Here is a 27995-nt window from a genome sequence, read left to right as displayed (position 1 = left end):
ATCCGCCTTCCACGTCGCCCCTCTCTTACATCCACACCTGCCCCCTCACTTCCTCCTAGCCACCTCTCAGCACAGACCAGGACCTTTGTTATCATGGCTCAGCAACGTTTTGACCCCAACAACGCTCAGAACCTCATCGAAGTACGTGGCATAGCCGTTTAATGTTCCTAAGATACTCATCTGGTAACCCACTCGTTTCGCATTTAGATCGAGAAACAGTGAGACCAAACCTTATGTCCGCTAACGTCTCCTCACACATCTACCAAGGTTTGCCGTCAAAGCCGTCGAGCAGGCGCAGGTCCGTCGTCGTCTCATCCCAAACCTAACGCACGCCTAACACGCCCGTCCCACAGACGTACTGGCATCTCCTTGAGAAGGTCCATCCAAGCGACCTCAAGCTCACCAAGTGAGTATTTCTGCCTTCACCCCTTATTGGCCACTCGCCTCGTTCCGGACACGTTGCTCCCCACGACGTCCAACTCCGAAACTACCGAGCACCCCTCCCGTGACCGCATGCCTTACTGATCATGTGGCCCACAGGCTCGACGATGAGATCTACGAGCACACGATGAGCACCTTCCCAGAGTTCGCCGAGAACGACCACGCGAAGCTCATCAAGCTCGACGAGGACTTCCTCAAGAGCGAGGACGGCAAGAAGCGGTGGCGCGACTTCATCCAGTCGTACGTTCATTATGTGTTGTTTTGAGTTTGACATGATGTGTCCTGACTTGGCGAAACTTTGATTCCCCGCGCTTTCCCCACGACGATCATCACTGCTATGATTGATCCGGATACGCCCCGCTCAGGTACGAGAAGAAGGTGAAGGACTACAACTTTGGCTCGCTCATCCGCACGGATGCCCGTAACGAGTACAGCGAGACCAACACCATCTTCGGTACGTAATATCGTGATCCAGGAAGAGTCCCTTGTCTCTGATGTAACCTACAGTCACCCGGATACAGTTCTACGCCGTTGAGGTACGTTGCTCGTGTCCCTTTTTTCTCCGCATTTTCATGACCTGGCTTGATCAGATCTCGCGAAACCGCCTTGGGCTCAACGACAAGGCTCATGAGATCGCCAAGGAAGAGGCCGAGAAGGAGCGCATCAAGGCCGAGAAAGAGAAGGCCAAGTCTGGCAAGAAGAAGAACGGCAAGTCATGACATCCTCCGTCATATGGAGGCGCCCTCTTGCTATAAGGTAAGAGGCGCTCGCTGGGATCCATACCCCGCTACGTGTTGTGTATAAAACCTTGCCAATGGTGAGGGTATAACGGACGTATATTTGTGGAAAATGTAATAATTTTGGTTGGGCGAAGTTGCATTATCACTAAATACAATCAAAAGTCTGAGTCGGCAGTCGGCGAACGTGGCTATGATGAGAGCTAGTGCAGATGCTAGGTTGGCTAGTATGGAATGGAAAAGAACCGAAAGGCCGAGGCGGGGGATCTCGGCACCTTGTTAAATGTCACATCCGGATAATTTCGGTGGTTTACCAGGCCGTCTAGAACTCAGCCAGTCGACGACATCCCAAGCTACCAAATGCACCCAGTAACCCAAAACAAACGTTCGGCAACCCGCCACCACTACGTACCGAACATCAGTATAAATGCAGTGGTTTCAGTATAGTTGTAAGGGGAATGCTTAAAGCAAACATGGATAGGTAGTACTATAATATACACCCACCACCGTCAGTAACTGCAGTACCTTCGAACACAAGCCAAGGAACAAGTAAAGCAATCGAAAGCAACCGTCCCCCAATGTCCATCTGCCAAGTACCGAGCACCATGCAATCATGGTCTGCGGAAACCAAACAGAGAGAAAAAGGGAGCTGGGGTGGAGAAGAGAATCCCCCGACGACACAAGCCGGTACTGCAATAGCAAGGTCATCGTGACCCTCGAGTTGCAAGCAGAGCTCGAAGGCCGAGGGCGGCAAAAATTTGATAACCAGATTAGATCGCGATGCGATCGTAATAGTGGTTAAACTATTAAGAACAGATACTACACTTGATCTAAGCCAAAAGGCCAGAGTGGTAAGGATTCACGGTGTCCGGCGCTGGCTTATATACGTCCGAGCAGCTGGGCGCACGGACCAGCCTGTGCGCGTGAGAGTTGACGCGACTGGAAATGAAAGTTCCGGCCTTCCCCTTTTTGGTTTGTCGAGCATCCCCACAAGCCTCTCGACCAGAGGTAACACGATTCTACTCCTATGACAGTCGCAAGCCCAAAGGATCATTAATGAGGGATGGGGTGTAATTCAGATTGATAACAGATGCGAAGTTCGACAGCACTGACTTTCGCGGTTTGAAATGTTCTGCATAAGGCCTAAAACAAAGAATCACTTCTTCTTCTACGTCGTCGACGAAGGCGTTCATGACAAACGACAGGAGCTGTAGTATGATAGGCTCGCATCGAGGATATTATATGTAGGAAGTGTCACTAATCATTTGTCTCGGTAGGGACCAAAGCGGTGCTTCCTGTACCGATCATGGCATTATCAGAACCGAATTTCAGTTCCCGAGCGAGGCGACGGGACATCAGTGAGGCCCTCTGAACCTGTAACCTTAGACGTAACGGATATCATACTCCCTCTCGTGCAGAGACTGTGACTTCTGAGTCATCCGTCCCCGTATTATCAGGATTCTCAGCGTCGTGGTTCTCAAGGTCAGGAACAGTGATCGTGATTGCTGTCGTAAACTGTGCGTGTCGCGCAGTCGAAAGACCCTGCTGGCCGTGTATGAGATAAAGCGTGAATTATGGCCAGAAGTAGTTTCACCTTGTTGTCCATGGTTGTCACACCATCGCGACGTAGCCCTAGTCCTTCTCTCGCATCCTCGCGAGATAAAAGCGAGTTGTATAAAGTCTGGAGACATGATGGCTGTTAGTATCGGGATGCTCTAAACGAGTACGATTACATTACAATAGTATATATACGGCCGGTCGGGAAGATAAACATGCCGCTAACGTTGGTTTCTGGCCACGCAAGGTAGGATACCAAACTAGCAAGAGCGAATAGCACCGCGATGACACCGGTTTGGACGGCGCCACGGATGAGACGATAGATAATGTTGTCTGTTCTCTTGATGCCAGTTCGTGCTTTCATCAAAACCGTGCAGAGAGTAGCTTTTTTCCATGAGTAATTGTACATAGTATTGTGTGGAGCCACTTACTCGTGATGAACAGGTCTGCGACGACTTGTGATATCATCCAAGCCATTCTCGTTATAACAGCCTTATACAAACTCTGACCGCCAGCGCTGCGGCTTCTCAGTAGCAGCATTCGTGTATGGGAGGAGTATGACTTACATTTGGGAAACCGTCGACTTGATACCGCAAGCTATGCCAAATCCGAGGCTAGCGAGCGCCAGAAACGCGGAGATGGTGACGATGAGTTTATGCTGGGTGAGTCTCCATATTCTGAGCGGATATTAGACTTGTAACAAACCAATATCGCATTTTGGATCGTACATACCTCCAAGTAAGGAATATTTGGGTTACAAATGCTGAACAGGCTGTGGTGGCGGGGAAGACCTCGTATGGTTGTAATGGGACTGGAAAGCGTTTTGGTGAGGCGGACATCTATGTGTAAGGGAGAGTCATTACCATGGAGCCCGTCTGGGTCATCGTAAAGTGTGATACTGACGACGTATGCATGTTAACCCAGCCTCGAGTCGAACCACGACGTGAAGAACCTACAGAAAGAACCAGGCAATATATATTGCCCTAACATCACTCCCATTAGCGTGCCAACAGTAATTGAAGAATTCGATAACCTACAGAGCACTGCATGCTGTATCCAAGAGATAGGCGAACAACAACAATAATCTGGGGGTAGTTCCTTTCAAACATGGTTGCGTGCGTTCGTATCAACCTACCTTAACCACTGTTGACTATTGAAGCCTGAGAAGCATTGTAAGCAGATAGAGATATGTGTAATGGGATACTCACGTTGATAATATACTGCATACTGATTCGTGACTATTCCGTAGAGAAACGTGTTGACTATCGAAAACATCTTCGTCGAACTATCTCATACAATCACTCATTAAGGGACCACGTACCCAGTGCACCAATGAGAACCGTCCCTATTTGAGGACAAGAGTAGCCAATTCATCATGTCAGTATGCAAGGCTTCGAAAGAGCTGAATGCGCGACGAACCAAGAGATGCTTCATATCCGCTCATTGCTCGCGGACAGAGCAAGGACCCAATTCTGCCAATATCAGCGATGCAGGGAAAGGTGGGGTGCGGAGAGGAGCTCGAGAAGACGCTGCTCAGCCAAGGAAATCTTATAAAAGGGATTTTGCTCGCTCCGAGGAATCCGTAACCACAAACGCGGGCACCAATAAGATTTGCGGGCGGAAATACGCCTTAGCCGGGCACCTGGGAGTTCCAGAAACGAGCGCTGATATTTATTTTTCTGAGGGCTGCCGCAACGTGAGAGCGAGCCCGAAGTGCATTCAATGCGCGAAAGCAAAGGTTACCATTTCCTCTGTTTGAGTCTGACTTGACTTTAAGGATCGCAGAAGATTTGCGACGTTTGGGCTGCGGAACCCAAAGCGTTGGGGCTGGCACGAAGCTTGTTCGTGCGAGCGCATCTCATGAGAATGGGCCCAGAAGTGTTCTGCTATCAAATCCACTTGCTTCAATGAAGTCATGGGTTCCGTGAGAAAGGATATGTATAACACCTGTCACTCTGTCCTAGCGATAGAAGAGAGACGCAAGCGCCAAGGGGACGGTTATTCAGGCACCGTAGCCGCCGCCACTCTCTCAGACTTGCTCTCAGAAGGATGCGTCATCGCGCTGGGCCTCGTATCGTAGACGTCGAGCTCGCAAGCCGTAATGGCTGAAGTCAGCTGGACCACTCGAGTGGTTGCGGACACGCTTCGACTCTGGAGGTCATTTAGCCAAACGAGACCACCAAGTGCCCACGTAAAGAGCCAAGCAAATGCTTACATTAGATCGGCCTCCGCGGCTGCAACGTTCAGCAGAGTCAGCTCTCAGCAGCAGCGAGTACATCAGGGACTGTATCACGACGCTCTTGAGCACATGGTGTACGGCGCAGATGCTGTGAGGCACTCACGGAGGTATATATGCGCCCAGTAGGGATAGCAAACAGCAAGGACAGGGCGGTCAGGGGCAAGCAGACATAGGTAACGAGAGTTGCGAGAGAAAAGATGCCAGCGAACACCCCTGTCTGAACGGCCCCTCTGATGACCTGATAAACGAGATAGTCGGTCCTGCCAACTCCGGTACGCGCACGTAATAGCGCTATACTTAACGAGCCTACTTGGAGATCAGCAAGGTGGATCAAGGAAATGCAGTCAAAGACTTGCCAGTAATGAAGCAATCTGTTACTACCAACGTGACGAGCCAGACTATCATCTGCTCATTCACCACTGAAATCGAATTTCCGCCATGACTTCGGACTATTTAGGGAGAATCGTGACGATCGAGGCGAGGACTCACATTTTCGTGATGCGGGCGGCAACTCCAGTCCACACGGCCAGGGCGAGGCTGATCACACCTAGCACATTGCAAACGATGACCAGCGCCTTGCTGCCCACTAGCCGCCAAAGGCTATGGTACGTGATTGTAGGCATAGCGATGCACCAGACAAATGGTTGTTCTTACCGTAGAATGAAGTACAGCTGGGCAACAAAGGCTGACCACGCTGTTGGGATTGGACTGATCTCGAGCAGCCAAACAGGCTCTATAAATTACATTTAAGGGAGAGGACTCGATCGAGGGTGTTATATGGTGCTCACGGGTCATTGCGGCGGGGTCATCGTAATGAGCTATCCTATCAAAGAGAGTTCAGCGTTGACTAGAGTTTGATGGGTGGAGGGGCCGTACGCGAAGAACCATACTGTGTAGATTGCCCTTTCGCACACATAACTTCAATGACGTCCTTTAGGATTTGAGAGCCCACTCACGAGGCAGTATATGCCGTGTCCACCACAAAGACAGAGATCAACAAGACCCTAAAGATGGGATATGCTCAGGAGTTGCTGCTATGGTGTTCGAAGGGAACCTCTCATCATGCGATTCTACTTACCTGAAAACCCGCCAGTCGTTTACTCCTAAGAGACTTTTAGCGTACAATAGTATGTGCGCGTGCCAAAGGGCCACTCACCAGCGAAGCAATACTGAGTGAACTGGACGGTAAGAACCCCGTATAGATATGCGTTAACTGCCGCCGGGTAGAATGATAAGGCTTAGACACTCGCTCCTCTGTACGCTGTCCACGACCAAGAAAACACTCACAGACAACGCCGAGGAGGATAGCCCCTAGCATGTACAGTGCATTGAGTACCAAAGGACGGAGTTAGCGAAGAAAAGGGACTCACCCAGAGTCGTATCATACTGCCCCATAGTGGCCTACTCGTTGGAAGCGTCTTCGTAACCGTGCTTGCAGACGAATACGGGCTCAACGATGCTCGACGTGGTAGAAAGACACGCAGGGGTATATAAAGACCGCCGGTAGAGGTATTGATGCGGGCCTCATGACTGCAGAAGTTGTTCATGATGAGGGACAGGGTCGCGGCTGTTGTGTGTATCCTTTCTTCTTTTCTTCTCTTGGTGACCATAGTCGATAGCGGGGCTCATACCGGCCTGTAACGCGGAAGTATATAACGCACGAGATCATCAACGCACGCGGTTGCATTCATATCATTCACGAGGCAAGTCGATGTCGAGGAGTTGGATTCGGACAACTGCGTCCCAAGTGACTGAATGGAAAAAAAAAATCAGTGCTCCGAGGGCGTAGTCCGAGCGGATGTTGTGCGGTCTGGGAGAACTTCCTTGGTAAGGAACATACCTCTTCCGAGCCTTGATGTGGTGTAGCGTGGGGGTTTGCACAAATGCGATTTACGCCGAGACTGCCGCTTAGAGTGGTGTACACTGGTGCACACGTCTCCGCCCCAAAAGCGGGCGGGTGCGCAGGCTAATGATGGCACAAACCCTCAATGTTTCAACGAGGGTGCAAGGAAGAGAAAGAAGTAGTCGAGGAGCAAGATCATCAGTGTCATGTCGGACCTCTGGGATGATTTGCCATTTTGGGTGCTGACATGCGCTAACAGCCGGATATGACAAGGCCGTCGACCTGGACATTCGCGGGAGGCTCCTGGCCGACTGTCATAGTCAAATTGCACAGGCTGCTCCTCTCCATTGCCACTGTTGTCAATGATCACCAAAGTGTATGATTAACCTGATACGGCGCAACTATAACCAAGATATCTCACTTCATGCCCCAGACGCAGAATAGGTGCGCATTGATCACCTCTGTTCACCCGACACAAATTTAAAAACTGCTTCCGATAAGTAACTGTCGCAATTGCCATGTTGATCTCCGTGCTCTTGACCATCCTTGAAGTTGGATAAAGTGAGTATACCGAAATAGGTATCCAAAATTAGTACCCGCTTTACTCTTCACAACCAGACGCCCACCACGGTGCCATCTTTCACATGAAACTCAATTTCGACTCTTCGATTCTCATGAGGAGCCCAACGACGCATTGGCTTCGTGCTAAGTGGACGAGTTAACTACCTCCATCAGGTGTCAGACTGGGGGGTCGCTGTATGCACCATGTCGCAGTGCGTTCCGCCGGATATCGATGACATGTGCGTGCAGTATCGTCAATTCCTGGGTTTGGTGCTCGATGCTAACATGGCTCAGCCTTGGGCCTTTTGTGAGTCCTTGCACTCACCCGCGTGCATCCATTCGTGAGCTGTTGGGCAGGTGATCGGGTACCAATTCAACTGGGCGCTTTACGGGGTGTTGGTGACGCAAGCATGTGAGTCCTCCCCCGGAGACTGGCAAACAGCACCGTGACTGAGAGCGGATCAGACTGGTACTACCTTTCCGACTTCGCCGATGGGTGGAGAGTGAAGGCCATTGTGTATGGCACCTTGTTCATCGAAACCGTCCAGATAGCTCTTGCAACTCACGACTCTGTCTTTCAATTTGCTTTGACATGGGGCCAAACGTCTCATCTGGACGATCTGGGTTTCATCTGGATCACAATGCCGGTAACCATCGCGCTCGGTACGAACTATTCATCTATCCCCACCCCTTTGATCAACATCCCCTCAGTTAGCATGATCACCCAGCTCTTCTACGCTTGGCGTTTACGTATTCTTGGTGTACGAGGCGGACATGTAGTTCCCGCTGTAATTGCCATTGTGAGCTACGTCCAAATCTAAATATCATATTGTCACTAATGATACGTCAAGCTTTCCATCTTTCAAGGGATTTCGGCGTTGTACACAGCAATACGCTCGGCGATCATTGATAGTCACAGTCGCTCGAATCTCGCATCAAATCTTCTAGTCTCAGACGTTGTGAGTACTACGAACCGTCTTTATCCCCCAAAGCTCTCATAATATCACCGATCACAGCTGTGGCTAAGTAGCACTGCTCTATGTGACATTCTTATTTTCGCTTTCATGACATATCATGTAAGTCTCGTTTATGCTGCTTGCAAGGCTCTGCTCTTACAGACGTAGCTCTCGCAAATGCGGACTGCCAACACGAAGACAGACAAGATCATAAACGATATCATCAGGCTGGTTGTTGAGACCGGCATGGTCACTGGTATGTACATTACGGCGTGAATATCTCGTCGGCATTTACTGAAACCCATGTTGCCATTTCATCCCATGCACAGCTGCGGCCGCCATCGTCGACTTAGTTTTATTCGTGACAAACAACCCATGGTTTGCCGTCTTATCTCTGGTTCTCTCAAAGCTGTACAGCAATTCGCTTCTCGTGGTTCTGAACAGCAGGCCATCATGCCAGCGCTCCCAGCACTATGGTTCCGCCGAATCATACAGGATGCGAAGCATAGATCATTTGGAGCACTGGTGCAATCAGGCGAGAGGGAGAGCGAACCGAGGGAGTCCGGGAGCCACTGAGGTTCGCTTTCTACCAGTAAGTCGATTATACTTCACGCAGGATGTAAGTTGATCGCGTTGGTGCAGGTTGAGTCGAGCGATTCCGCTTGACAGCAGGAGCTATGTCGAGAGGTCCGGTGAATGTCGTATAGCACATACGGCGTTTTGACCTTGATGAGTGCTACAGAAAGCTGCCTGCAAGTCCCGTCTTCTAAAAGCAGTTGAGCGCAAAGCGGTTGGACTCGTGCTGATGGAAGATGCTATGTGGTATATTTGACATACGATTGAAACCCAACTTTACGAGAAGTTCCATCCTCTGAGCGATTCAGCAAAATGCAAAGATTCTCACTAGATCTCACAGCTTCAGCAGTGCTTCAGCTCATGCCCTCACCGACAGCAGACTGACTACCCCTCTTCGGCTGCAGGTTCGCTCATCGTCTCATTCACAAACTAAGACAATGCTTGGCGGCAGAACGGTGTCTTCGCGCGCTATTCGGCTCTCTCCGAAAACTTCGGAGTGAGAAGATGTGGAAGTCGATCGTGTATAAGAAAATGTTCTCGTCATAAACATAGCTCGCCCTCTGCGCTCCAAGGCTGCAGCTGCTATCTGGTCACCAGGGAATATATTCCCTGGATATAGCCTTCGGCGCCGGCGCGCCAGATAACGCTCCTGGTCTCGAAGAGCACGCTCCCATGCACCCCTGGAGATCCATGGAGCTCTTGGACTGAGACCCTGCACCCCTTCGAATTCTTCTTCGGCTAATTATAATGCTGTGACCCTGGTCTCGCCCCTTACATAAATTTGCAGGTCGCGAGACGACGGCGCTTGGGCGAAGGCACAGACGAGCAAGCTCGGAGCGCCTCGAAGGTGCTCCACTGCCATCACCACCCAGCCTGCCGCGATGTCGAACTGCACGGTACCTTCCAACGCTCCGGACATGTAAGCCGCACTGGTTCTCCCGCCAGGTCGACCTCAGCAGGAAAAAGCTGACGAGCCCAATTTAGTCTAGGGCCATATGTGCGTTTGACGTAATGAGTACGCGTGCGTATGGAATTGGCTGACGCGCCCCGCCGCGTTTTCTCCCTCTATCCTGTAGGTGTTCGGGTACCAGTTCAACTGGGCGCTGTACGGCGTGCTTGTCGTTCAAGTCTGTAAGCTCCGTTCCACGGACTCTTAAACCATACACTCAACCGACGCCGTCGTCTCGTCCACAGATTTCTACTACGTCTCGCCGATCGTCGACCAATGGCCGATCCAGGCAGTTGTATACGGCACGGTCCTGATCGAGACCGTGCAGGTCGCGTTCGCGACGCACGACTCGTTCTTCCAGCTCGCCGTGTCGTGGGGGCATGTAGACCAGCTCATGGTCGCGCACTGGACGTGGCTGACGTTGCCGGTGTTGATTGGCATCAGTTGAGTGTCCACTAGGTTCCATTTAGGGGCTGAGGGCTAATGGGTGTGCTCGGGTTGCAGTCAGCATGATCACGCAGCTGTTCTATGCGTGGCGGATACATGTGCTTAGTCGGGGGTGGGTTATGTCCGGGGTCATTAGCCTGGTAGGTACTCTGCGCGTCTGTCTCTGCGCGTCTGTGGCTCGACTGGTGCTCAATGCTGTTTTGTCCAGCTTGCGCTTCTGCAGGGGGCATCTGCACTCGCTACAGGTGTACGAGCTTACCTTCTGGACAAAAGCCTGAAGAACGTCTCGACAAATCTTCTGACGACGGACATAGTAACGTCTCATCCCTGCTCAAAGAACCAGCAAGCTTATTATTAATCGTTTGCAGGTCTGGCTCACCAGCACCGCCGTGTGCGACTTGCTCATCTTCTCATGCATGATATACTATGTCAGTCTCTTATAATACACCACAGTAGCATTCAAGCCATCTACTCACACATCACTCCACAAACAGCTCTCCAAGATGCGCACAGGCATCAACAGCACAGAGCGGATCATCAACCGCCTCATCCGGCTCTTCATCGAAACGGGCCTCCTCACCAGTACGCACATCCTCTCCCCCTCCCCTCCCTCTCCTCTCCTCTCCCGCGCATGAACGCCAAATAACCCAAAAACGCACAGCCATCGCAGCAACCCTCGACCTCGGCCTCTTCATCGGCCTCCCCTCAAGCCCATGGTTCGTCATCCTCTCGCTCGCGCTCTCCAAGCTCTACAGCAACTCCCTCCTCGCCGTGCTCAACCACCGCTCCTCCCTGCGTTACCGCCGGTCCAAGCGCTCAAACTCTGATGACATCCCGTCCTCCGACCCGAGCATGGGCATGGGCATGGGCATGAGCATGGGCATGAGCATGAGCGAGCTGGAGGAAGGCGCGGCGGACGACTCCGCTCAGTGCGCGCGGTGCCAGCGCAACCGCCGCCTCGGGCTGGGCACGTTCCGCGCGTACGTGCCGCCCTCCGTTGGGATGGATACGAGGCTGGACAGCACGGATGGGACGGCAGGTGTTATGATGGACGAGGGCATGGAGCGGGCGCCGGTGAAGCGTAGCAGCGGCGATGAGAGGACGCTGAATCTGATTCATCTGCAGTTTGCGGTGAGCATTTTCGTATGAATCGATGGGACTTGACTGACGCAACTTTTCTGGCGCTGAAGAACACGGATAAGGATTTGGAAGAAGTTGAGCGACATTCAAAGGTTTGATGCACGGCGCAGTATGGTGTCTTTTACACATGTTTCACGTCTCTTGATCTTACCATACAACATCACGTCCATAGCTTCGCTCGCTTCTCTTGCGTTATACACTTCAAATCTTTCCATATCTCCGATTGAGTATGATAACCAATGAACAAAACAACCACAACCAAAAAAGCAAGCACCTGTCCACCTGGCCAAGCAATCATACGCATCACACGCGTCCACCACGGCGCACATCACCCAGCACCCTCCTGCCCCGCACCCATCCCGACACCATACAGCTTCAGCTTCTCAAAGTACTTCTGCACACGGCTCGCGACCTGGCGCGCAGTCCGCCGCCCGCCCATCGCCTGCGATATCTTCGCCCAGCGGTTCTTCTCCCCGTCCGGGATCTCCTCCATGAGCCGCTCGAGCAGGTGCTGCTCCGAGTCTGTCCACTTGACCTTGTACGTCTCGTGCCGCGCCTGTCCCTGCGCTTGGGACTGGATCGGGGTCTTGCCATTAAGGGCGGCGGAGGCGTTGCCGTTACCATTACTGTTGCCATTACCATCGACGGTGCCGTTGGCAGCGGTGGTGGCGTAAGCGTTCCACGCGGGGTACGCAGCCATGCCGTCGTATTCGCTAGCGGCGGAGTGCGCGATGGGCGACGAGAACTCCTGCGAGGGCGTGGGCGTCTCCGCGAGCGAGAGCGGCGTCGGCGGGAGCGACGAGGTTTTGTCGAGCATGAAGTTAAGCGATGCGGACTGGAGCTTGAGCGAGGGTTTGCGTTTTCGCGCCGGGGGCGACTGGCGGGCTTGTGCGTGCGCGTGCGCGGTCTTGGATCTGGACCGCGAGACGTTCGTGATGGTCATAGCTTTGGGGTTGAGCCTGATGATCGGCGGGCTCGGGGGCACCGGCGTGGACTCCTCCGACACGTCAGAATTTGACGAGCCATCCGACGCGTCTTCTTCCTCGGAGGACGACCCCGACGGGGATGGGGGCGGCGTGCGCACAATGAGCCGAACGATGGGCAGCTTGCGGCGGGGTGGGGGCTCAGCAGCGGGCGGGTCGACGTCCATCGCGCTACTACCGTGCCTATCCGCGCCAATGCTAATGTCGACCTCGGCGCTCTCGTCGCCTATATCGTGGCGCACGAAGACGGCGGAGTTTGCCTTGGCGGTGGAGATAGCGGTAGCTGCGGAGCCCGGGCCGCCGACCTTGCGTTTCTTGAGCTCGCGTATGCGTGCGCGCTCCCGCTCGCGCTTGCGCATGACGGCGGTGGACTCGCGGCGTTGTGCGTTGGCTCCGTTCTTGCCATTGCCGGAGGAGGCCTTGGTGCGTGCAGAGGAGGACTTGTGGGTGTTTGTATTAGCTTGATTAGAGGCAGCGGTATTCGTAGCGCGCGCGAGCGCATTAGCATTAAGGGTAGCGTTGAGGTTCAGTTCGGGGTCGTCGGCGAATATGGCAAAGGCGGGCTCGATGATGGTGCGACGTGCATCCTTGACGAGCTGCTGGAGGGCGGAGAGGGGAGTGCGTTGTTTGCAGGAGGGGATGCTGCGCTGGGTGTGGGCGAGGCGGGTGGTAAGCGCGAATGAGCGGAGAGGTGTGGGGTCTGGGTCGGCTACATAAGCACTGATGTAAGATGGATGAATTTGGGGGAGACGCACCACTGGCGTGGAAGGGAGACCAATCGAACGTGTCTGGGAGGCCTGTGGTGAAGTCGTCTAGCTCGGAGTTTCTGAGGTCAAGTGCCTGGACCTGGCGCATACAAGAAAGGGGGTAAATGTATGCGCGGCTGCATTTGCAGAGAGAGACAGGGAGGTGTGACTGACTTGTTGTTTGGCATTTTTGACGAAATGGGCGGGGTTTGCGAGAGCGTCGTGCTTGAGCTGGTTCAGCCTATCGATGTCAGCCTGTGTGCGTCTGAGGAGGGACCGTTGTCTGTCGAGATAGACTGACAGCGCCTCGAGCCTGTGGTCAGGGATGAGTGTCTGTGTGCAGGGTGGTGTGGAGAGAGGGGCGTACGTGTCGGCGCGTCTGGTGTCCATGGGCGTGCCCTAGTGCAAGGCATGGAAGTGGTGGGGGGATCAGGAGAGGGCAACCAAATTCCAGGACAGACAGCACTGCATGTTAACCCGCGTCCCTAATAAATTTTATATTCATATTCCATTTCCAGGTGACAGCAACCCCGACTACGCGTCATCGGTTCATCCAAAATAGTAATAGTATCCCACGCTAGATCCCTCTCATTCCGTGTCTCGGCACCCCATTTGTGTTCTCTTCACGGCCCCCAGCTGCCTCTTGTCGTCGCCCAGGACGACGTCCACGCCTATCGCTGGCACCCGCCAGTTCCCCAACACTACCTAACTTATTATCGAAATGGCCTCTCCCACTCATCGCCCGACTCACTCCTATGCACAGCCTTCGCCCTCTTCATCCCTCAACAGCCTTAATCATCTCAATGGTCTCAAGAGCTCCCCATCCCCCACAGGTGCCCGTCAGCAGCGGCGCATGACCACCTCTGCTCTCCCTCCCCCGTCCTCCCTCGGCTTGGTCAGTCTTGTCCTTATCCATGATGCTTTGATCTGATATACTCATCTCTTTATCTCGGCAATTTAGCCAGAGCCTGTCTACGGCCACCCAGGCCATGTCTCTCCCACTCCTGGCTCTCCTCGTTCATCCTCACCCCTCCGCAACGAGGTCAGACCAAACAGGGTCCCTCCTCCGTCTGCCGCGAGGCGCAATTCTGAAGAAAGCCGTTCGGGTTCCGAAGACCCTGACGGTTCTGATAACGAACTCTACGACAATCGCCCCAACTGGGCTCGAGGTGCTACCTCCCCTGCTGTTACTCAATTCGCACAGAACATCGCCCAGCGCGTTGGCTCCTTCATGAGCCCTACCTCATCTAATCGCGGTCTCCCTTCAGACGCCGAGTTGGAAGCAGAAGCGCTCAAAGAGCGTGAGAGAAGCAGGCGCGAGGCAGAACTGATTCTGACACGTGAAGCCGACCATAGGCGCATGATGGAAGAGCGCGTGTTCGCAATGATGCACGATTCTCCGAACTCCGACAGCTTCATGCGTCCGCCCGACCGTTCTCAGACGCTTCCCAATCCTCCCTCGCCCGCCAACTCCCAGAAAGAGGGCAGCCCCGGCTGGTGGGCCAACGCAAAATCTCGCTTGACTCCTACCAAAGAAAAGGACGTTACCCCAGCCCAGCAGCTCATCAAGGAAACCAAGCAACGCGACAAGGTGAAAGAGAAGGAGGCGAAGAAGAAGGGCAAGGAAAGGGAGAGAGACAGGAGTCCCGGCCACCTCAACCTCAGCATTCCTCAGACGTCCTCACCACGTACATCGATGTCTAGCGCAGGCTCCCCCGTCACCCCATCGCACTCGCCATCGCGGCCGAACGTGGCTGGGACGGGCATGATGACGCCAGTGAATCTATCGCCCCGGCCATCTCCAGCTACCGCCAACGGATCTCCTATCTCGCTTCGGCGTTCCCCGGCCCGTGCCGGAACTTCTCCGTCACGGGAGGCTCCACCTCTTTACACCTCCTTCACGTCCAGCGGCACCCTTGATGTTCCGGGAACCGTTCTTCTCATCGCGAAGCGATTCGAGAAGCTCGAGCGATGGAGCGTTAGCCACGTCCGCGCGCTCGAGGAACGCATGGGCGACGTCGAGCGATGGCTCGTTGAGCGCGAGAGCGAGAAGGAAAAGTCCACAGGAGAGGCCAATGGCACCGACAAGATCGTCTCCCGCGGCAGGTCGCTCTCCCGCTCTCCTGCGCGCGACTCTGCCCAGCTCAAGGCTCTGCGGGAGGAGATCACCGAGCTGCAGTCCCGCATGGGCGAGATGGGCCGCGAAATGGCCCGCCTGGCCACTGCGCCCGTCAATCTGTCGTCTACATCCGCCGCGCGTGCCACGCCCGTGGCTTCTAGCGCGCCACAGACAGACTCCAATATTGTCTCCTCCCACGGCTCTTCCTTCTCGGCTACTGCTGCCACCACCGGCCACGGGGCCACGACCACTGTCAGCACCAACACTGCTAACAGCACCAACGCTGGGGACGTCGCTGCACATCCGAAGAGCGCCGCCGCCGAGATTGGCATGGGCTTCGCCACAGGCGCGTCGACAGGCAACGGAGGCTTCCACAACAACAACAGCACGCCGCGCCGCACGCCCTCGCTCACCGCGCGCGAGTCGACGTCCCCGCCGCTCGCAGCGCGCATGGGCGCGCCCACCGCACTGGGCAGACACAGCACGGGCACGCGTCTGCCATACCCGACGGGCGACTACGCGAGCCCCGAGAACAGCGGGATCATGTCGCCGCCGCTGGGGAGCAGCCCGCCGGGGAGTCCGCCGCCGTCGACGCGGAGCAGGACGCGGCCGGTGTCGCTGATCTCGGGTTTGCCGAGCACGACGAGCCCGCTTGATTTTGGGAGCGGGCATAGTCCGGTTGGGACGCCTGGGGCGCCGCAGCAGCAGCCGTCGGTGTTTAGTCAGGCGTCGTCGACGACGTCGATTGCGGCGGTGTCGCCGCTGAGCGCGCCTGTTGACCGCGCTGTTTCTCCGACGGGGCTGCCTGTGCCCCGCCAGGCGGGGCGCCCGCGCACGAGTGTGTCGCCGACTCCGGTGGGCGGGCGCAAGCGGTACACTGTTGCGCTCGGCGGGCCGCTTACGGCGCCGGACAGCAGCGACGACCATGATAGCGGCGACGGCGATGGTTATGGTGATGGTGACCGCGACGATGACCGCGACGCCGACAACGACGCGGGCGGGCAGGCGACGCTGGGCCGTACGGCGGCTAAGCGGGCTGCGCTCGTGTCGAAGATGTCGTATCCCGGCATCGGCTCTAGTGTCAGCATTAGCGCTAGTGCGAGTGGGACCGGGTCGAATACGACGTCGAATGCGGGCTCAGTGGGCTCGAACGGGGGCGGCGGTGCACATATCTACAATAACGGATCGACGACGAGCGTGAGCAGCACCGCGAGCAACGGCGGGCGCGCCGGGGGCAGCCCGACGAGCCCGACGCGGCGATCGCCGCCGAATAGGAAGGCGAGGGCGCAGTCGGTGTATGGTTCTATTGGGGACTACAAGACCGAGGCTCCTTCTGGTGGTGGTGCTGGGTCGAAGGTCGGGGCCGGGAACGTTGGTGCTGGTGCCGGTGTAGGCGCGAACGGAAACGGGAGCAAGCAGAAGCTGCGTGCGCAGAGTATCGATTTTAGGACGCAGTCGTTGGATAATCTGCGGCTGGACACGGGCGAGGGGCGGTTCGTAGATCCGCTCGTGCTGCGGCGCCAGCAGGAGAGGGAGGCGGGCGGGGGTGGTGGGAAAGGGGTTGGGCTGGGTTTGGGAGGGAAGGGCGGCGGGAAGCCGGTGGTGGGCGGTGGGGTGGGCAGGAAGGTGCCTATTGGGCAGCTTGTTGCGTTTTTCGATTCGGATCGGCGGTGAGGGGGGGTGTGGAGGTGTTGTTGGCTTTCTCTTTCTTCCTTGGCTTTCGCTCTCCCTCCTGGCTTGGCTCCTTGCGCACACTCGATCCTTACTTTCCGGACGCTGCTCCCCCTGCCTGTCACGACCCCCGACCCGCTTCACGACCCTGCATGCACGCTTCATTCGCATTCTTCCCCCCTTCTGTTTCTGCTTCTGGCTCATGGTCTCTGCATACCATCTAACGACACGATATCTTCTGCATCTCACTCTCACGATCTTGCACGACATCTACTTACGAGTACCTTTTTTCTTCGTCATTTTTGATATTTTGGCTTGCTAGGTAACTGCTGTCTCTATATGTTCTCACATACCACCAGTACCAGTGCGTTTTTCATATTCCCTCCCATTCGAGTACCTCGCATGCTTGATACGTAGCTTCACCTCTTCGCATACTTACCTATTTGATGATACCTGTGTTTTGGCGGCGGCGGTGTTGTGGTCTTGTTGTGGTGTTTGGTGTTTACGATAGCGATGGTGGTTGTGGACATTGGTGATCTAATGTTGGTGAATGTAGGTAGTTTTGGCGAATTTACTTGGGGGTGTATACATATGCATGTTCCAACCGACCGAAGCCTTCGACAGATGAAGAGGAAGTGCTTTGACTCCTTGTGAATTACGGCAGATGCCGGGTCTCTGTGTGTGACCCAAAGGTTCGCACCCGCGTTCGGGAGTTTTCCCGCTCTCTCTCGTCGTGTCTCCACAACTGAATCGCACTTCATCGATCATCAAGCTTCGTTATGTTCTCCTCATTAGACTGTTTGTCTTTGCTGGTGTTATGATGCGCATGACCATCAGCTTCTCTCAGGCCCCGACGGCCCTTGGTCGATAGGGAAGTTTCTGTTCATTTCTGTTCATCGGACTGTGTTGTCCTGGCGGGGTACCCCGCAGTGCATATAGCCGCACTCTTGCAGATGAGAAGGACTAAGTGCAACTTGTGCAGTTTACCGTGAAGTTCTTTTGGCGAGCCTCCGGGGAAGGTGCATCCGATGGTATGTCAGGCAGGCTGACAAGCTGGCAGGTTCCAGGGTCGTCCCCGACGATGTCCGTGACAAGAGGTGACATGTTCGCTTACGCTGGTATATAAGCAGCGGTGATGAATGCAGCACTTGAGTATATATATATTGCGAGCGTGCGCGGAGTCGGGCGCCTTTCCCCGCCTTTCTCCTCGACTGCGAGGTTCGGCCTGAGTTTGCTCCACGGTCGTCACCGCGTTCTCGGCGTCGGTTGGGCTGAAGAGCTTGACGAAGGGTGTGGGCGGCTCTATGGGCAAATATGACCTTACTCTCGGTGAGTCCTGGTTGTATCCGCCCTCATTTGTGTTTTAACCGACGGCGAATGGCAGGGCCTGTGTTCTTGGGCGCCATGCGTGAGTCCAATGTGCACCTACTCGAGGGGGTACAAGTCTGTAGAGGAGCATGCAGCTGAAGCTTCACCTGGCAGTCAACGTGTTTCTCTATGGCATCGTTACGAGCCAGGCCATCCGCTACGTCCGTGCCATCCGCAGTGAGTCGCTCTCTTCGAGGCTGGGGCGTACTGACCAACATACGATGGACGACATAGGGATCGACGAGAGTCGCATGTTTCGGTATGGTGTTTACTTTTTTGGTATCGTCTGGGCAAGGTATAAAGATGGATCTTCACGGTGCAGAATCTTGTTTATCTCCGTATTGTTCGTGGACACAACGTATACTGTCATGTGAGTCCGGTTCTAAACGACATGAGGTGTATGGCGCGTACTTAATTCGCCCATGGTTGGACAAGAACGATGTATCTGCTGTGGTTCTTCTCGTGAGTTTTCTCGTTATCCTGGCGTTTATATCAACTTCTGATTTGGATTCAGAGTCAAACATCGAGGCGACCCTGCCTCTTTCCTGTGTAGGCCCATCTCGTTGGTAGTCGGCGCTCCAATTTTAATATGGCTTCGTAGTGTCGTTGTGGCCTTTGCAAGTTACGCCGATCTCGTTGGCATGGCCAGCATTCGTGACTCAGCTGTATCTTACCAGACGGTAAGCACGCCCTTTTGTATTGTACAGGGGGCCAATGGCAACACTAAGTGTGTAGTCTATGGCGGTTGGTCCAAAGCAAACTCCTGGTCATCATCTCCGCCTTACTGGCGACATGTAGCTTGCTACTGGCTGTGAGCATGACAGCTAGGTTTTGTCTTGAGAAAGTGTAAATTCGACGCTTTTACCATCGTCCGTAGAAAACGTCTCACTAGGAAGAGCAGACATGTTGGATCATCATTCACAAATCTCTACTCCCTGATGACGGGCTCACTTCTTACCCTGTTCGCCACGGATTGCTTTATCACTGGTAAGCGTTCATATCTGAACAGTGAATGTTACTATACTCATCGACCCCTCAGGTTCGCTGAGCGTGGTGCTCCTACGGGCTCGAACCGGGGTCAACAGGGTCGATAACATCATCTACCGCTTTACGCGTGGTGCCATCCAGGTGGGTGTCTTCGCCGGGATCTCGACTCTAGGTGGCTTGGTGTCTTTCCTGTGCAAACCCACGACATCGCTGGACCTGCTTTTTGGCATACCAATGGGGCGTGTATACACAGCTGTGAGTGTTTTACTCACCGTTGTTTACGCGTGGGTCTGAGTACCGTTCAGACTCTGCTGTACTCGCTTCTCCTCCGGGTTGACTCGGGGGCCCGAGAATGCGATGAGTGCGAGGTACGTTCTTTCGCCTTTTATCATACGGCTTCATATCTGTACTGATAGGTTTTAAAAAACACCTGTGTACGCAAAACACTCGTCGCTTCCAGCTGACTTCGGCAATACCGCTGGATGAGTCGGTCATCGATAAGGACTGGAACACCGGTCGTACCTGTAGCCATGTGAATATCAATCCTGAAAGCCTCGAACTTCATATCATACGTCAGAGATAAATAACTTGAAGGGTACGAACTGGTCTTATTCTGCTACATGAACACAGTTGACTGTACGCTCAGTGCTGAATATCGAATCCCACTCGTCGAACATCATTCAGCACACAGTACCGGATTATCCATTGCAATTTGCAAAGTTGACGTAAATATGGAGAATAACCGGGACATCTCTGTGCCAGTGCGTTCAGCCTCCGTGCCTTCGCCCGTGTAGCACCTTGTTGATGAATGTTGTTCTTTCTCGAGTTTGGCATGGTGATGTATTGTATCTGCCGACTACTGTAGCTTTCAAAAAACTGAATGCAAATTGATCTCCGCCGGTACTGGTTGGAGGGGCGCAAAACGTGGGGTTCGGCAAATGCCGGAGCAAGCGACGGAGACTGGAACTGAGCCAACGCCGACGTTGTCTCTTATCTCCACAAAATGCGGTCATCAGTGATGTTTCTATCCCTCCGGTATGCGCTTAACCCCGTAGGACACAAAGCTGAAACCTTGAGAACGTGCAAAGGATAGCTGCCATTCAAGCACCACGTAGTGGCAAGGTAAGTGAGTTTTGGAGTTTTCTCCGAAGCGCTTTCAATGGAACCCCTGAGCAAAGAAAACGAGCTCGGATGTCAGGTACGCTGACAGGCTGACAGTTTCGGGATTGTCTCCGATGTATACCCTTGACAGGGTCGCTTATCACGCTCGTATAAAACCAGCGACTCGGATGATGAAGAAAGCGACTGAGCGCATACGACGTTTCCCCTCGACCTCGCTTACCCCCGTCTTTCTCCCAGCTGGCGCATCTAGGTCATCGCCGTCTCGTCGCTCTCCAAGCTGAAGAGCTGGAAGGAGAAACAAGGTCACCAACATGGGGGCATACGACCTTTCCCTTGGTACGTCTAGGGTGTATCCATCCGCTCGCTCGTTTTCCCCCTCTCTTTCTGACAGACGGCAGGTCCTGTGTTCTTAGGCACGATGCGTGCGTCCACATTTCTTCATCCGAGTAGGAATATGGAGAACCTCGCAGCTGAAATTCTATCCGGTGCCAGTGAACATGTTCCTCTACGGCATTGTAACGAGCCAGGTTATCCGATACTTTGGGGCCTTACGCAGTGAGTCGTGATTGCTCTCATATTGTGAACTTGTTGCGAGCATCACGGCGCACCAGGGATAAACGAGAGTCTCACGTTTCGGTGGGCGGCTCTTTCGCTAACAACGACGAAGAGTCGAATCGTAGTGTTGATACTCTGCAGGATCCTGTTCATCTCCGTGTTCCTCGTGGATACGACATATACCGTCGTGTGAGTTCGAAACAAAAGGTCACGGTCGTCCAGTGCAGACTTACTTCGCTCGCGAATGAGATTAGCACGATATATTTGGTTTGGTTTTTCGCGTGAGTGTTCTCGTTTCTTTAAGTATTCATCAACTTCATTTATGTTTCCAGAATCTCACACTACGGCGATCCCGCTGTCCTCTCGTGTAAGCCTAGTTCACTTATAACATCCACTTCACTCATATATGGCTTTGTAGTGCCAGTGTGGCCCTTGGAAATCATTCCAATATCGTTAGCCTGGCCAGCTTTTGTAACTCAGCTATATTTCATCCGACGGTAAGCATGTCCTTTAGTTTTACCCGATGAGACGTTGGCAACACGAAGCGTGTAGCCTGTGGCGATTGATCCCAAGCAAAATTCTGGTCATATTCTCTTCTGTGCTGGCGACAAGCAGCCTGCTGCTTGCCGCTATGCTTACAGCTAGGTTTTTTATAACAAGCGTGTAAGCCGAACATCTCCCACCGTAAAAGGTTTCTCACCAGCAGAGAAGATAAGTTGGGGCGTCATTCGCAAGCGTCTCCTCCCTGATGGCAGCGTCGCTGGTTGTTCTCTTCATTACAGATTGTTTTATCACCGGTAAGCGTTTGTACCTAATTTAGAGCGTCGCTATGCTCACAACGCGTACAGGCTCGCTGACCATAGCGCTTTTACGAGCTCGAACCGGGATAATCAGAGTCGACTACCTTATCTACCGGTTTACGCGTGGTGCCATACAGACTGGCCTTTTCGCTGGAATTGCGACCCTGGGTGGTTTAGTGTGCTTCTTTTGTGCCCGCGACACATCACTGGACTTGTTGTTTGGCATCCCAACGGGGCGAGTGTACACATTGGTGTGTGCGTTCTGTTCCTATTTCTACATGAGGAGCTTAGCGTCGTCTAGACTCTATTATATTCAGTCCTCCTCCGAGTAGACTCGGAATATACACGAGAGTCAGTTGATCGGGAGGTGAGCTTTTCTGACTCTAATCAAAGTGGTAGATTCGCTGATATCGGCTGAAAGTACCTGTGTACGAATACTCGACGCTTACAGCTTACTTCGGCGATACCGTTAGATGAGACAGTCGTTGCTAAAGACGACAACCTGTTACATGCGTAGTATATACCAGCGACAAATGACTTTGGCAAGCAAACTGGCATTGCTTTTGCACATGGGCCACGCATGACGTTGATGACAGAGTAATCCGGTACATAAGACCCCTTTGAAATAATTTAATATGATATCGTAGACATCAGATTATCTATGGTATGTCAATTATGACTATGGATAGTGTCTCCGTATACGTGACAAGTCCATCGGCAAGCGAATACGTACATGACACCGGTGTTTAGCCGTGACTCCTAGCTGTGAGTCAACATTACATTTCGATGATTGTCGTCAAATTACATCGCACCCATATATACACCACTGTACCTTGATTTCGAACGCATCAAATACAAACAGCTCAGCAAACCCTGACCGAACTGTTGTATCATAGGGAAGACATGACACTACTTACTTTGGCGGTTCATGTGCTCCCACAAATGCACAGAAGCAACTTGCCAGGACACAGGTTTTGCCGTCGGACGGTCGTTTCTAAGTGATCAGTAGAACGTGGTTAGTGTTTGTCACTGTATATTATACATGAATGACACAGTCTTGTGCTACGTGCGTGTATGACTTACAGGGATGCCAGTAGCTGATATTTTGCATTTTTATCATTCGCTACGCCCCGGTAGATGAACCAAAGGAAAAAATAAGCCGGAGTGAATGTCAAAGAGACAAACAACTGCCCTTATTTCTGGAGCCGGCGTCACTCACTGTTAAAATTATGGAACACTTAAGGTCGGAATGTTAGCCGGAGCATAAATAATATATTGTACATATCCCTCTATCCTCACACTAGACACAAATCACGCATTCAATACATAATAAGAAGCAAGAACATATCATACAAGGTGCCCCAAAGTCACAGATCGGGCGCTCACAGTCTGACGATAGATGAGAACAGCCTGTGATCTTCCAATAAAGTTGTGCAGGCTTGTCTTAAGGCAATGAAAGCTCCGAGCGCTGCCCAACTTCTGAATCCGGATTCCTCTGGAATAGTTGGCAAGCATGAGATCAGCACACAATGATTCGCCTCTTGGTTAGAGTAACTGACCGAAAATTGAAGATTGACCGGGTTTAGAACCCCTTCGTCACCACTCTTTCGCATCGTGGTATCCAACGCTACTTCGGCCATCGCAGAATCAACAGTAGCGAACCTTTCCGTGCGTACGATGCTATCCGGCGGTGCGTAAACGCGGAAACTCTCAGTACCGTGGCGGTTGCGCTGTTGCTTGGAGTATACTTCATCGCTATCAGCATCCCCACGGGACTGAAAGCGCGCGACTGAGGATCGGTTGTTGAGGATGACGAGAAGCGAGTTGCTGTACAGTTTCGAGAGCATGAGCGAAAGCACGACAAACCATGGGGTGTCCGGGAGCCCAATGAAGAAGCCGAGGTCAATGATCGCAGCGATGGCTAATCCCGAGTAAAGGTTAGCGATAATGACTGAAGCGCGAGAGGAAAACGGCATACTGGTGACAAGGCCTGTTTCTATGACAAGCGTGATAAGACGATTGATGATCTTCTCCGTGCTTTTGATGCCCGTACGCATCTTGGAAAGCTACACGTGAGTGTTAGTGAGATGGCTTCTCAAACCACAGATAGGTCACTCGCGTAGTAAACCATGCAGAGGAAGATCAGGACATCGCATGCTGCGGTGCTTGAAAGCCAAACCTGTTGTATAGGATCGTCAGTCCGCGTTATTTCGGTCTGATGCGTGTCGTGTCATGAAGGAACGTACGATATCGGAAGAGAGGAGATTTGAGGAGACGTCTGTCCGATGATCTTCATCTAAGATATAGGCTCGTGCACCCGTAGCTAGGGCCGAGGCGCCCTGAAGAAGCGCGAGCTAAGGGCAGTGTTAATAAGCGAAATCACATAAATCAGAGCGTAAAACGTACCACAGTAACTATAGCAGACACAACATATCTTTTGCTCAATATATGTATTCGCCACGCATAGAATATTTGTGTAATCATGCTGACTGATCATCCTCGTCAGTTAGCTTATCAAACAGAGTGGGAAAGGAAGACTCAACTGATACCAATCAGAACGGGCAACGTCAACCAAGTATAATGTAAGACGTTGAGCTCCGCAACCTGGCCCCAAGAGACAGCAAATTGATAATATGAGTCATGTGTTGCGAATGCGATTTGCACGGTTTCGATAATGAGTGTGCCATATACAATGGCCTGAATCGGCCATCTATCTGGAAGCGAAGAGACGTGGTATATGTCTTGGAAAGAGTTAGCGTCAAAAGTCAGCGCGTGATTTCGATGATGAGATGCCTTACAGACTTGAACGATCAATATGCCGTACAGGGCCCAGTTGAACTGATACCCAAATACCTACATAAGTAAGCAGCTCTGATTAGAATGTTATGGATCGTGCAATCATTACAGCAGACGAACGTAAGGACCTAGGCTGGTAGAATATCAGCAGAGTATTGCTTGGTGCAAGGTAGTAAATCAAGACTTACATATCTTGAATGTCAGATGGTATGGTGCAGGTTGACGACATCTTAGAAGGTCGATCAGCTTTGAGGCGTTCGTCGTTTATTGCTCGCCTCGCGACAGCTCATGGCCTCAAGATTCAAGGTACTTAAGAGACATAGCTCTAACTTTAGCCATCAACGATCCTGTGCACGGCCCGCGCTCCGTGTCTATCCGCGGGAATGAGAACTGCCTGTGAGAACCTAACACTATCATTAGGAAGTGAAAGTGACACACATCCATTGAAGTGCTGTGTTCTCCATCTTCTCACCTCGAACCTCTGAGGGGGAGCCAATCTATTGGCACGTTCGTAGCGCTCCCAAACCCACATACGTGGGGTGACACAATGTGAAGGTCAGGTTATTGTAGTGGATTGCGGCTCCCAAGCAGAACACAGCCTTTGTTTAAAAGTATCAGCTCGTGGATTGGAGGCTGATGGTGTTCACAACAGTCGACACAAGAGAATCTGACGCAAAATTGGGGTAGCGATCATTGATAGCGAACTGAACACTTGCAACGTCTGATGATGCATATGGTGAGCATCGATGGAGCTCCAATCTCTATGTTTAGAGGTGCTCTCCATTGAGCTAGGGCACCTGTGTTGAGAGAGAACGCCTAGTAGGCAGAGCCGCAACGACCAGGAGCAAGACTGAAATACTGAGCGTAGGGGGCGCAATGTGTCGGAGACCGAACGCCTCTTCGGCAAACACCGAGGCTGCTATTCCAAGAAAATGCCCTGTCGTTGCACAGCGTATGTATAAAAATGTACAAGAGCCTGCCTCCGCTACGCTCTGGCCCATAAACTGAAGATCGATAACAAAGCGCTACCATTAATCCACAGATAGATTCCTGCCATATATGAGCAAGCAGAAGCCAGGCAAAAGTATGAGTAAGTAATCCCGATACAATCTTGATTGTGAGGTCTTACTCACAGTCTCACACACCTTTATAGGTTGATCGCAGAAGAACTCTCAACAATATGAAATAATGGCAGGTATTTTACTTCCGACGGAGCACAATGTCGCGCTTAAGAAGCTTGAAACCCTTGTCAGGGTTTTTGAAGCCGAGAGCTTTTGCGCGCTCGGAATCGTTCACAGTCTCCAAGTCCTACGATTCGCACGTGCTTAACTTCTGACACGTTGAGTCAAGACACGGGACACGTACCACGATAAGGCTCTTCTTCACAGCAAACACGGAATCGCTGTCAAGCCATTTGTCTCCGGAGGGATAGAACTGAGTCATGACCTTTTCGTAACCTAGAGCGTCTACGATGAGGTGCAAATGTGCGGGGCGCATATTGTGCCGATTCATCGCGAGAAGAAGGTCACCGACGGGTCCCTTATAAAAGAACACGAATTAAACGAAAGATAGAGACGATCAGAAGCGAATCCAGGTTACCTACATCTGCTAAAACAGGATATGCAACGGGGACGATGGCACGGAAGTTAAACTTCCCTTCATTGTCTGTGAATAGACGTCCGCGGCAGTCGGGAACCTCAGCGGCATATTGGAGGTCATAGTGTCCTGTGGGTCGATATCAATGCCAAAAGACGAGGCAGGTGTAATCATAGGGCTGTTAAAACGCTATGGGGACTCACCAGTGTCGTCCGTCTCCCAAGTGTCAATAAGAGCGTTTGAAATAGGCTTTCCTTCTGTGTCAAGGACGCGTCCCTCCACGTACATATACTCTCCCTTTCCCTCCGACGCAATAGAGTCTCCGTGCGAGACTGCTCGGTCGTTCATGTTTAAGGCGCGATTGGGAATGGTGACTGTGGCGTACCATCCTGAGTGTTGTGCGTATAGAAAGGTCCAAGAAGGGTGCTCTCCGTAGCATTGTCCCCAGGCGGACTGTTTACCGCATCGACGAGCGCCTCCACGCCAAAGATGTCGAGAACAAGTTCCATCTCAGGGCGATCCGGTGTGCTCATGTTGCCAGTGCGATTCAAAAACGCGACTGCATCACGCCATTCTTGTACCGTAAGCCTGGTGTTTTCAGCAAAGGTAAGACACTTCACATCAAATGCACGAATGATAAGGCAAACACGTACTTGTTCTCCGTGACGAACTCATGGATGTGGCGTGTAAGCGACGTGAAAAGGAGACGTTTGCGTGCATCCGGAGTCTCTCCGACAAGCCTGAGCGTGTTGGAAGTGACAACGTCGGGACTGTCGATGAAGGGCATCTTGAACGGCGGAGGCTCCAAGCCGTTATAAAGAGCTTCATACTGAGGGGTTGATGATGTTCCGCCAGGCATGATAACAGATCGCTTAACCTGGTTGACTCGATGTACAAGGGTGAATGGAGTACGAGATAAGTCACGATGACACCGGGCAGTCGCACTGACTTTTATAAGGGTTCCGCTCGACGGGATTCAAAGTGGTGATAGGAGTACACCAGGTGACGGGATGTCGGGAATCTTCAGGTTACCCGTGCTTTCTCTCTGAGAAGGCGAGACTTTTCGGAGCCTGTAGGGTGGCCATGAAGAGACTTAGCCTCGCACACGGCCCGCCCTCCGGAACACGAAACGAAGACCCACAACAATCGGTCGTATCACCACTGGTCAGATGTTCGCAGCGACACCTCAACCATGTTCCTGGTTAACCTTATCCATCCACACAAAATCCGACGTTGCTAGTAATCGTAACAAGCAATCCTTTGATCTGCTGGCAACAACCCAACAAGCGGGGCTCGACACAACATCAAGAATTGACGTATATTCCAGTTCCTACCAGTGAGATACCCTTTGCAGTGGGCCAAAGGTAGCCCTTTGATCTCACCGTGATAGGCTTTGGACTAAATTGTAATTGTATGCCCTGTCAGAGCTGGGAAACATACTTCAAAGTGAGGATATATATGATATGTCCAACAATCATTGCACTTACAGATAAGAGTGGTGCCGCATCACAGCCGATCCAAGACCTTGTAAGGTTCATGCCAGTATCCCAGGACAGAGCCAATCGTCACGAGAGGTGGTATCGCCACTTCTGAGATGACCGACTGAGACGAACTCTCGGTGCTGCCGGAGCTGATTGTTCTGAGCTAGTGCAGAGCGAAAGAGAAGACCGGAGACCAGATTCAACATTACGAAGACTTGTAGTCGTTGGCCTGGCCCACGGTCATTCAGTAACCAATCTCGAGTTACTGTATGGTTTTGAAAGAACCAGACTATATGCGCGTTCACAGGAAACTGACATCGCGGAG

At 52.7% G+C, this 27995-nt stretch overlaps 10 protein-coding genes across 10 annotated transcripts; 5 read left to right on the top strand and 5 right to left on the bottom strand.

Moving 5' to 3' along the window:
* The first annotated feature begins 2 nt into the window (after positions 1 to 2).
* On the top strand, positions 3 to 1354 carry CONPUDRAFT_106467 (DUF757-domain-containing protein). The gene is made up of 8 exons (XM_007771936.1): positions 3 to 141; positions 208 to 218; positions 268 to 298; positions 354 to 406; positions 541 to 681; positions 807 to 895; positions 949 to 977; positions 1032 to 1354. Exons 1-8 carry the CDS (start codon positions 94 to 96, stop codon positions 1158 to 1160), a joined length of 531 nt encoding a protein of 176 aa, XP_007770126.1. The 5' UTR covers positions 3 to 93; the 3' UTR covers positions 1161 to 1354.
* A 1091-nt stretch (positions 1355 to 2445) lies between these two features.
* CONPUDRAFT_144934 (uncharacterized protein) lies at positions 2446 to 4179 on the bottom strand (the record flags this gene model as incomplete). The annotated part of the gene is made up of 12 exons (XM_007771935.1): positions 2446 to 2720; positions 2773 to 2859; positions 2962 to 3092; positions 3167 to 3252; positions 3302 to 3412; positions 3468 to 3546; positions 3639 to 3687; positions 3773 to 3833; positions 3871 to 3895; positions 3944 to 3997; positions 4057 to 4080; positions 4155 to 4179. 12 exons carry the CDS (start codon positions 4177 to 4179, stop codon positions 2577 to 2579), a joined length of 876 nt encoding a protein of 291 aa, XP_007770125.1. The 3' UTR covers positions 2446 to 2576.
* A 441-nt stretch (positions 4180 to 4620) lies between these two features.
* On the bottom strand, positions 4621 to 6545 carry CONPUDRAFT_138005 (uncharacterized protein). The gene is made up of 13 exons (XM_007771934.1): positions 6345 to 6545; positions 6262 to 6285; positions 6131 to 6187; positions 6053 to 6077; positions 5931 to 5978; positions 5851 to 5877; positions 5763 to 5797; positions 5629 to 5707; positions 5464 to 5574; positions 5331 to 5416; positions 5078 to 5280; positions 4951 to 5019; positions 4621 to 4886 (listed from the first exon to the last, which is right to left on the bottom strand). The coding sequence occupies exons 1-13, from the start codon at positions 6367 to 6369 to the stop codon at positions 4734 to 4736; spliced, it is 942 nt and encodes a 313-aa protein (XP_007770124.1). The 5' UTR covers positions 6370 to 6545; the 3' UTR covers positions 4621 to 4733.
* Positions 6546 to 7402: 857 nt separating this feature from the next.
* Positions 7403 to 8323, top strand: CONPUDRAFT_126216 (uncharacterized protein; the record flags this gene model as incomplete). Its single annotated transcript, XM_007771933.1, has 6 exons — positions 7403 to 7617; positions 7673 to 7685; positions 7736 to 7790; positions 7844 to 8041; positions 8090 to 8178; positions 8230 to 8323. Coding segments are annotated over exons 1-6 (483 nt in total), but the record flags the coding sequence as incomplete, so codon positions are not given.
* A 1374-nt stretch (positions 8324 to 9697) lies between these two features.
* CONPUDRAFT_166480 (uncharacterized protein) lies at positions 9698 to 11696 on the top strand. The gene is made up of 10 exons (XM_007771932.1): positions 9698 to 9829; positions 9895 to 9907; positions 9987 to 10041; positions 10105 to 10302; positions 10364 to 10446; positions 10515 to 10619; positions 10675 to 10734; positions 10801 to 10888; positions 10968 to 11437; positions 11497 to 11696. The coding sequence occupies exons 1-10, from the start codon at positions 9792 to 9794 to the stop codon at positions 11542 to 11544; spliced, it is 1158 nt and encodes a 385-aa protein (XP_007770122.1). The 5' UTR covers positions 9698 to 9791; the 3' UTR covers positions 11545 to 11696.
* A 78-nt stretch (positions 11697 to 11774) lies between these two features.
* Positions 11775 to 13565, bottom strand: CONPUDRAFT_155170 (uncharacterized protein; the record flags this gene model as incomplete). The annotated part of the gene is made up of 4 exons (XM_007771931.1): positions 11775 to 13129; positions 13185 to 13275; positions 13350 to 13488; positions 13543 to 13565. 4 exons carry the CDS (start codon positions 13563 to 13565, stop codon positions 11775 to 11777), a joined length of 1608 nt encoding a protein of 535 aa, XP_007770121.1.
* Positions 13566 to 13938: 373 nt separating this feature from the next.
* CONPUDRAFT_126212 (uncharacterized protein) lies at positions 13939 to 16824 on the top strand (the record flags this gene model as incomplete). The annotated part of the gene is made up of 2 exons (XM_007771930.1): positions 13939 to 14070; positions 14137 to 16824. Coding segments are annotated over exons 1-2 (2730 nt in total), but the record flags the coding sequence as incomplete, so codon positions are not given.
* A 4115-nt stretch (positions 16825 to 20939) lies between these two features.
* On the top strand, positions 20940 to 22129 carry CONPUDRAFT_91066 (uncharacterized protein; the record flags this gene model as incomplete). The annotated part of the gene is made up of 9 exons (XM_007771929.1): positions 20940 to 20997; positions 21054 to 21078; positions 21139 to 21186; positions 21252 to 21278; positions 21330 to 21364; positions 21416 to 21494; positions 21550 to 21642; positions 21780 to 21794; positions 21820 to 22129. The coding sequence occupies 9 exons, from the start codon at positions 20940 to 20942 to the stop codon at positions 22127 to 22129; spliced, it is 690 nt and encodes a 229-aa protein (XP_007770119.1).
* A 955-nt stretch (positions 22130 to 23084) lies between these two features.
* CONPUDRAFT_83072 (uncharacterized protein) lies at positions 23085 to 25260 on the bottom strand. Its single transcript, XM_007771928.1, has 11 exons — positions 25066 to 25260; positions 24782 to 24997; positions 24714 to 24726; positions 24596 to 24650; positions 24341 to 24538; positions 24204 to 24286; positions 24044 to 24151; positions 23917 to 23976; positions 23776 to 23863; positions 23357 to 23718; positions 23085 to 23292 (listed from the first exon to the last, which is right to left on the bottom strand). Exons 2-11 carry the CDS (start codon positions 24820 to 24822, stop codon positions 23242 to 23244), a joined length of 1059 nt encoding a protein of 352 aa, XP_007770118.1. The 5' UTR covers positions 24823 to 24997; positions 25066 to 25260; the 3' UTR covers positions 23085 to 23241.
* Positions 25261 to 25793: 533 nt separating this feature from the next.
* CONPUDRAFT_155167 (intradiol ring-cleavage dioxygenase) lies at positions 25794 to 27048 on the bottom strand (the record flags this gene model as incomplete). The annotated part of the gene is made up of 6 exons (XM_007771927.1): positions 25794 to 25901; positions 25959 to 26132; positions 26197 to 26318; positions 26393 to 26521; positions 26575 to 26777; positions 26843 to 27048. 6 exons carry the CDS (start codon positions 27046 to 27048, stop codon positions 25794 to 25796), a joined length of 942 nt encoding a protein of 313 aa, XP_007770117.1.
* Positions 27049 to 27995: the final 947 nt, after the last annotated feature.

Source organism: Coniophora puteana (assembly GCF_000271625.1).
Source record: "Coniophora puteana RWD-64-598 SS2 unplaced genomic scaffold CONPUscaffold_8, whole genome shotgun sequence".
Classification (NCBI taxonomy): Eukaryota; Fungi; Basidiomycota; class Agaricomycetes; order Boletales; family Coniophoraceae; genus Coniophora; species Coniophora puteana.
This window is presented reverse-complemented; position numbering and strand designations above follow the sequence as displayed.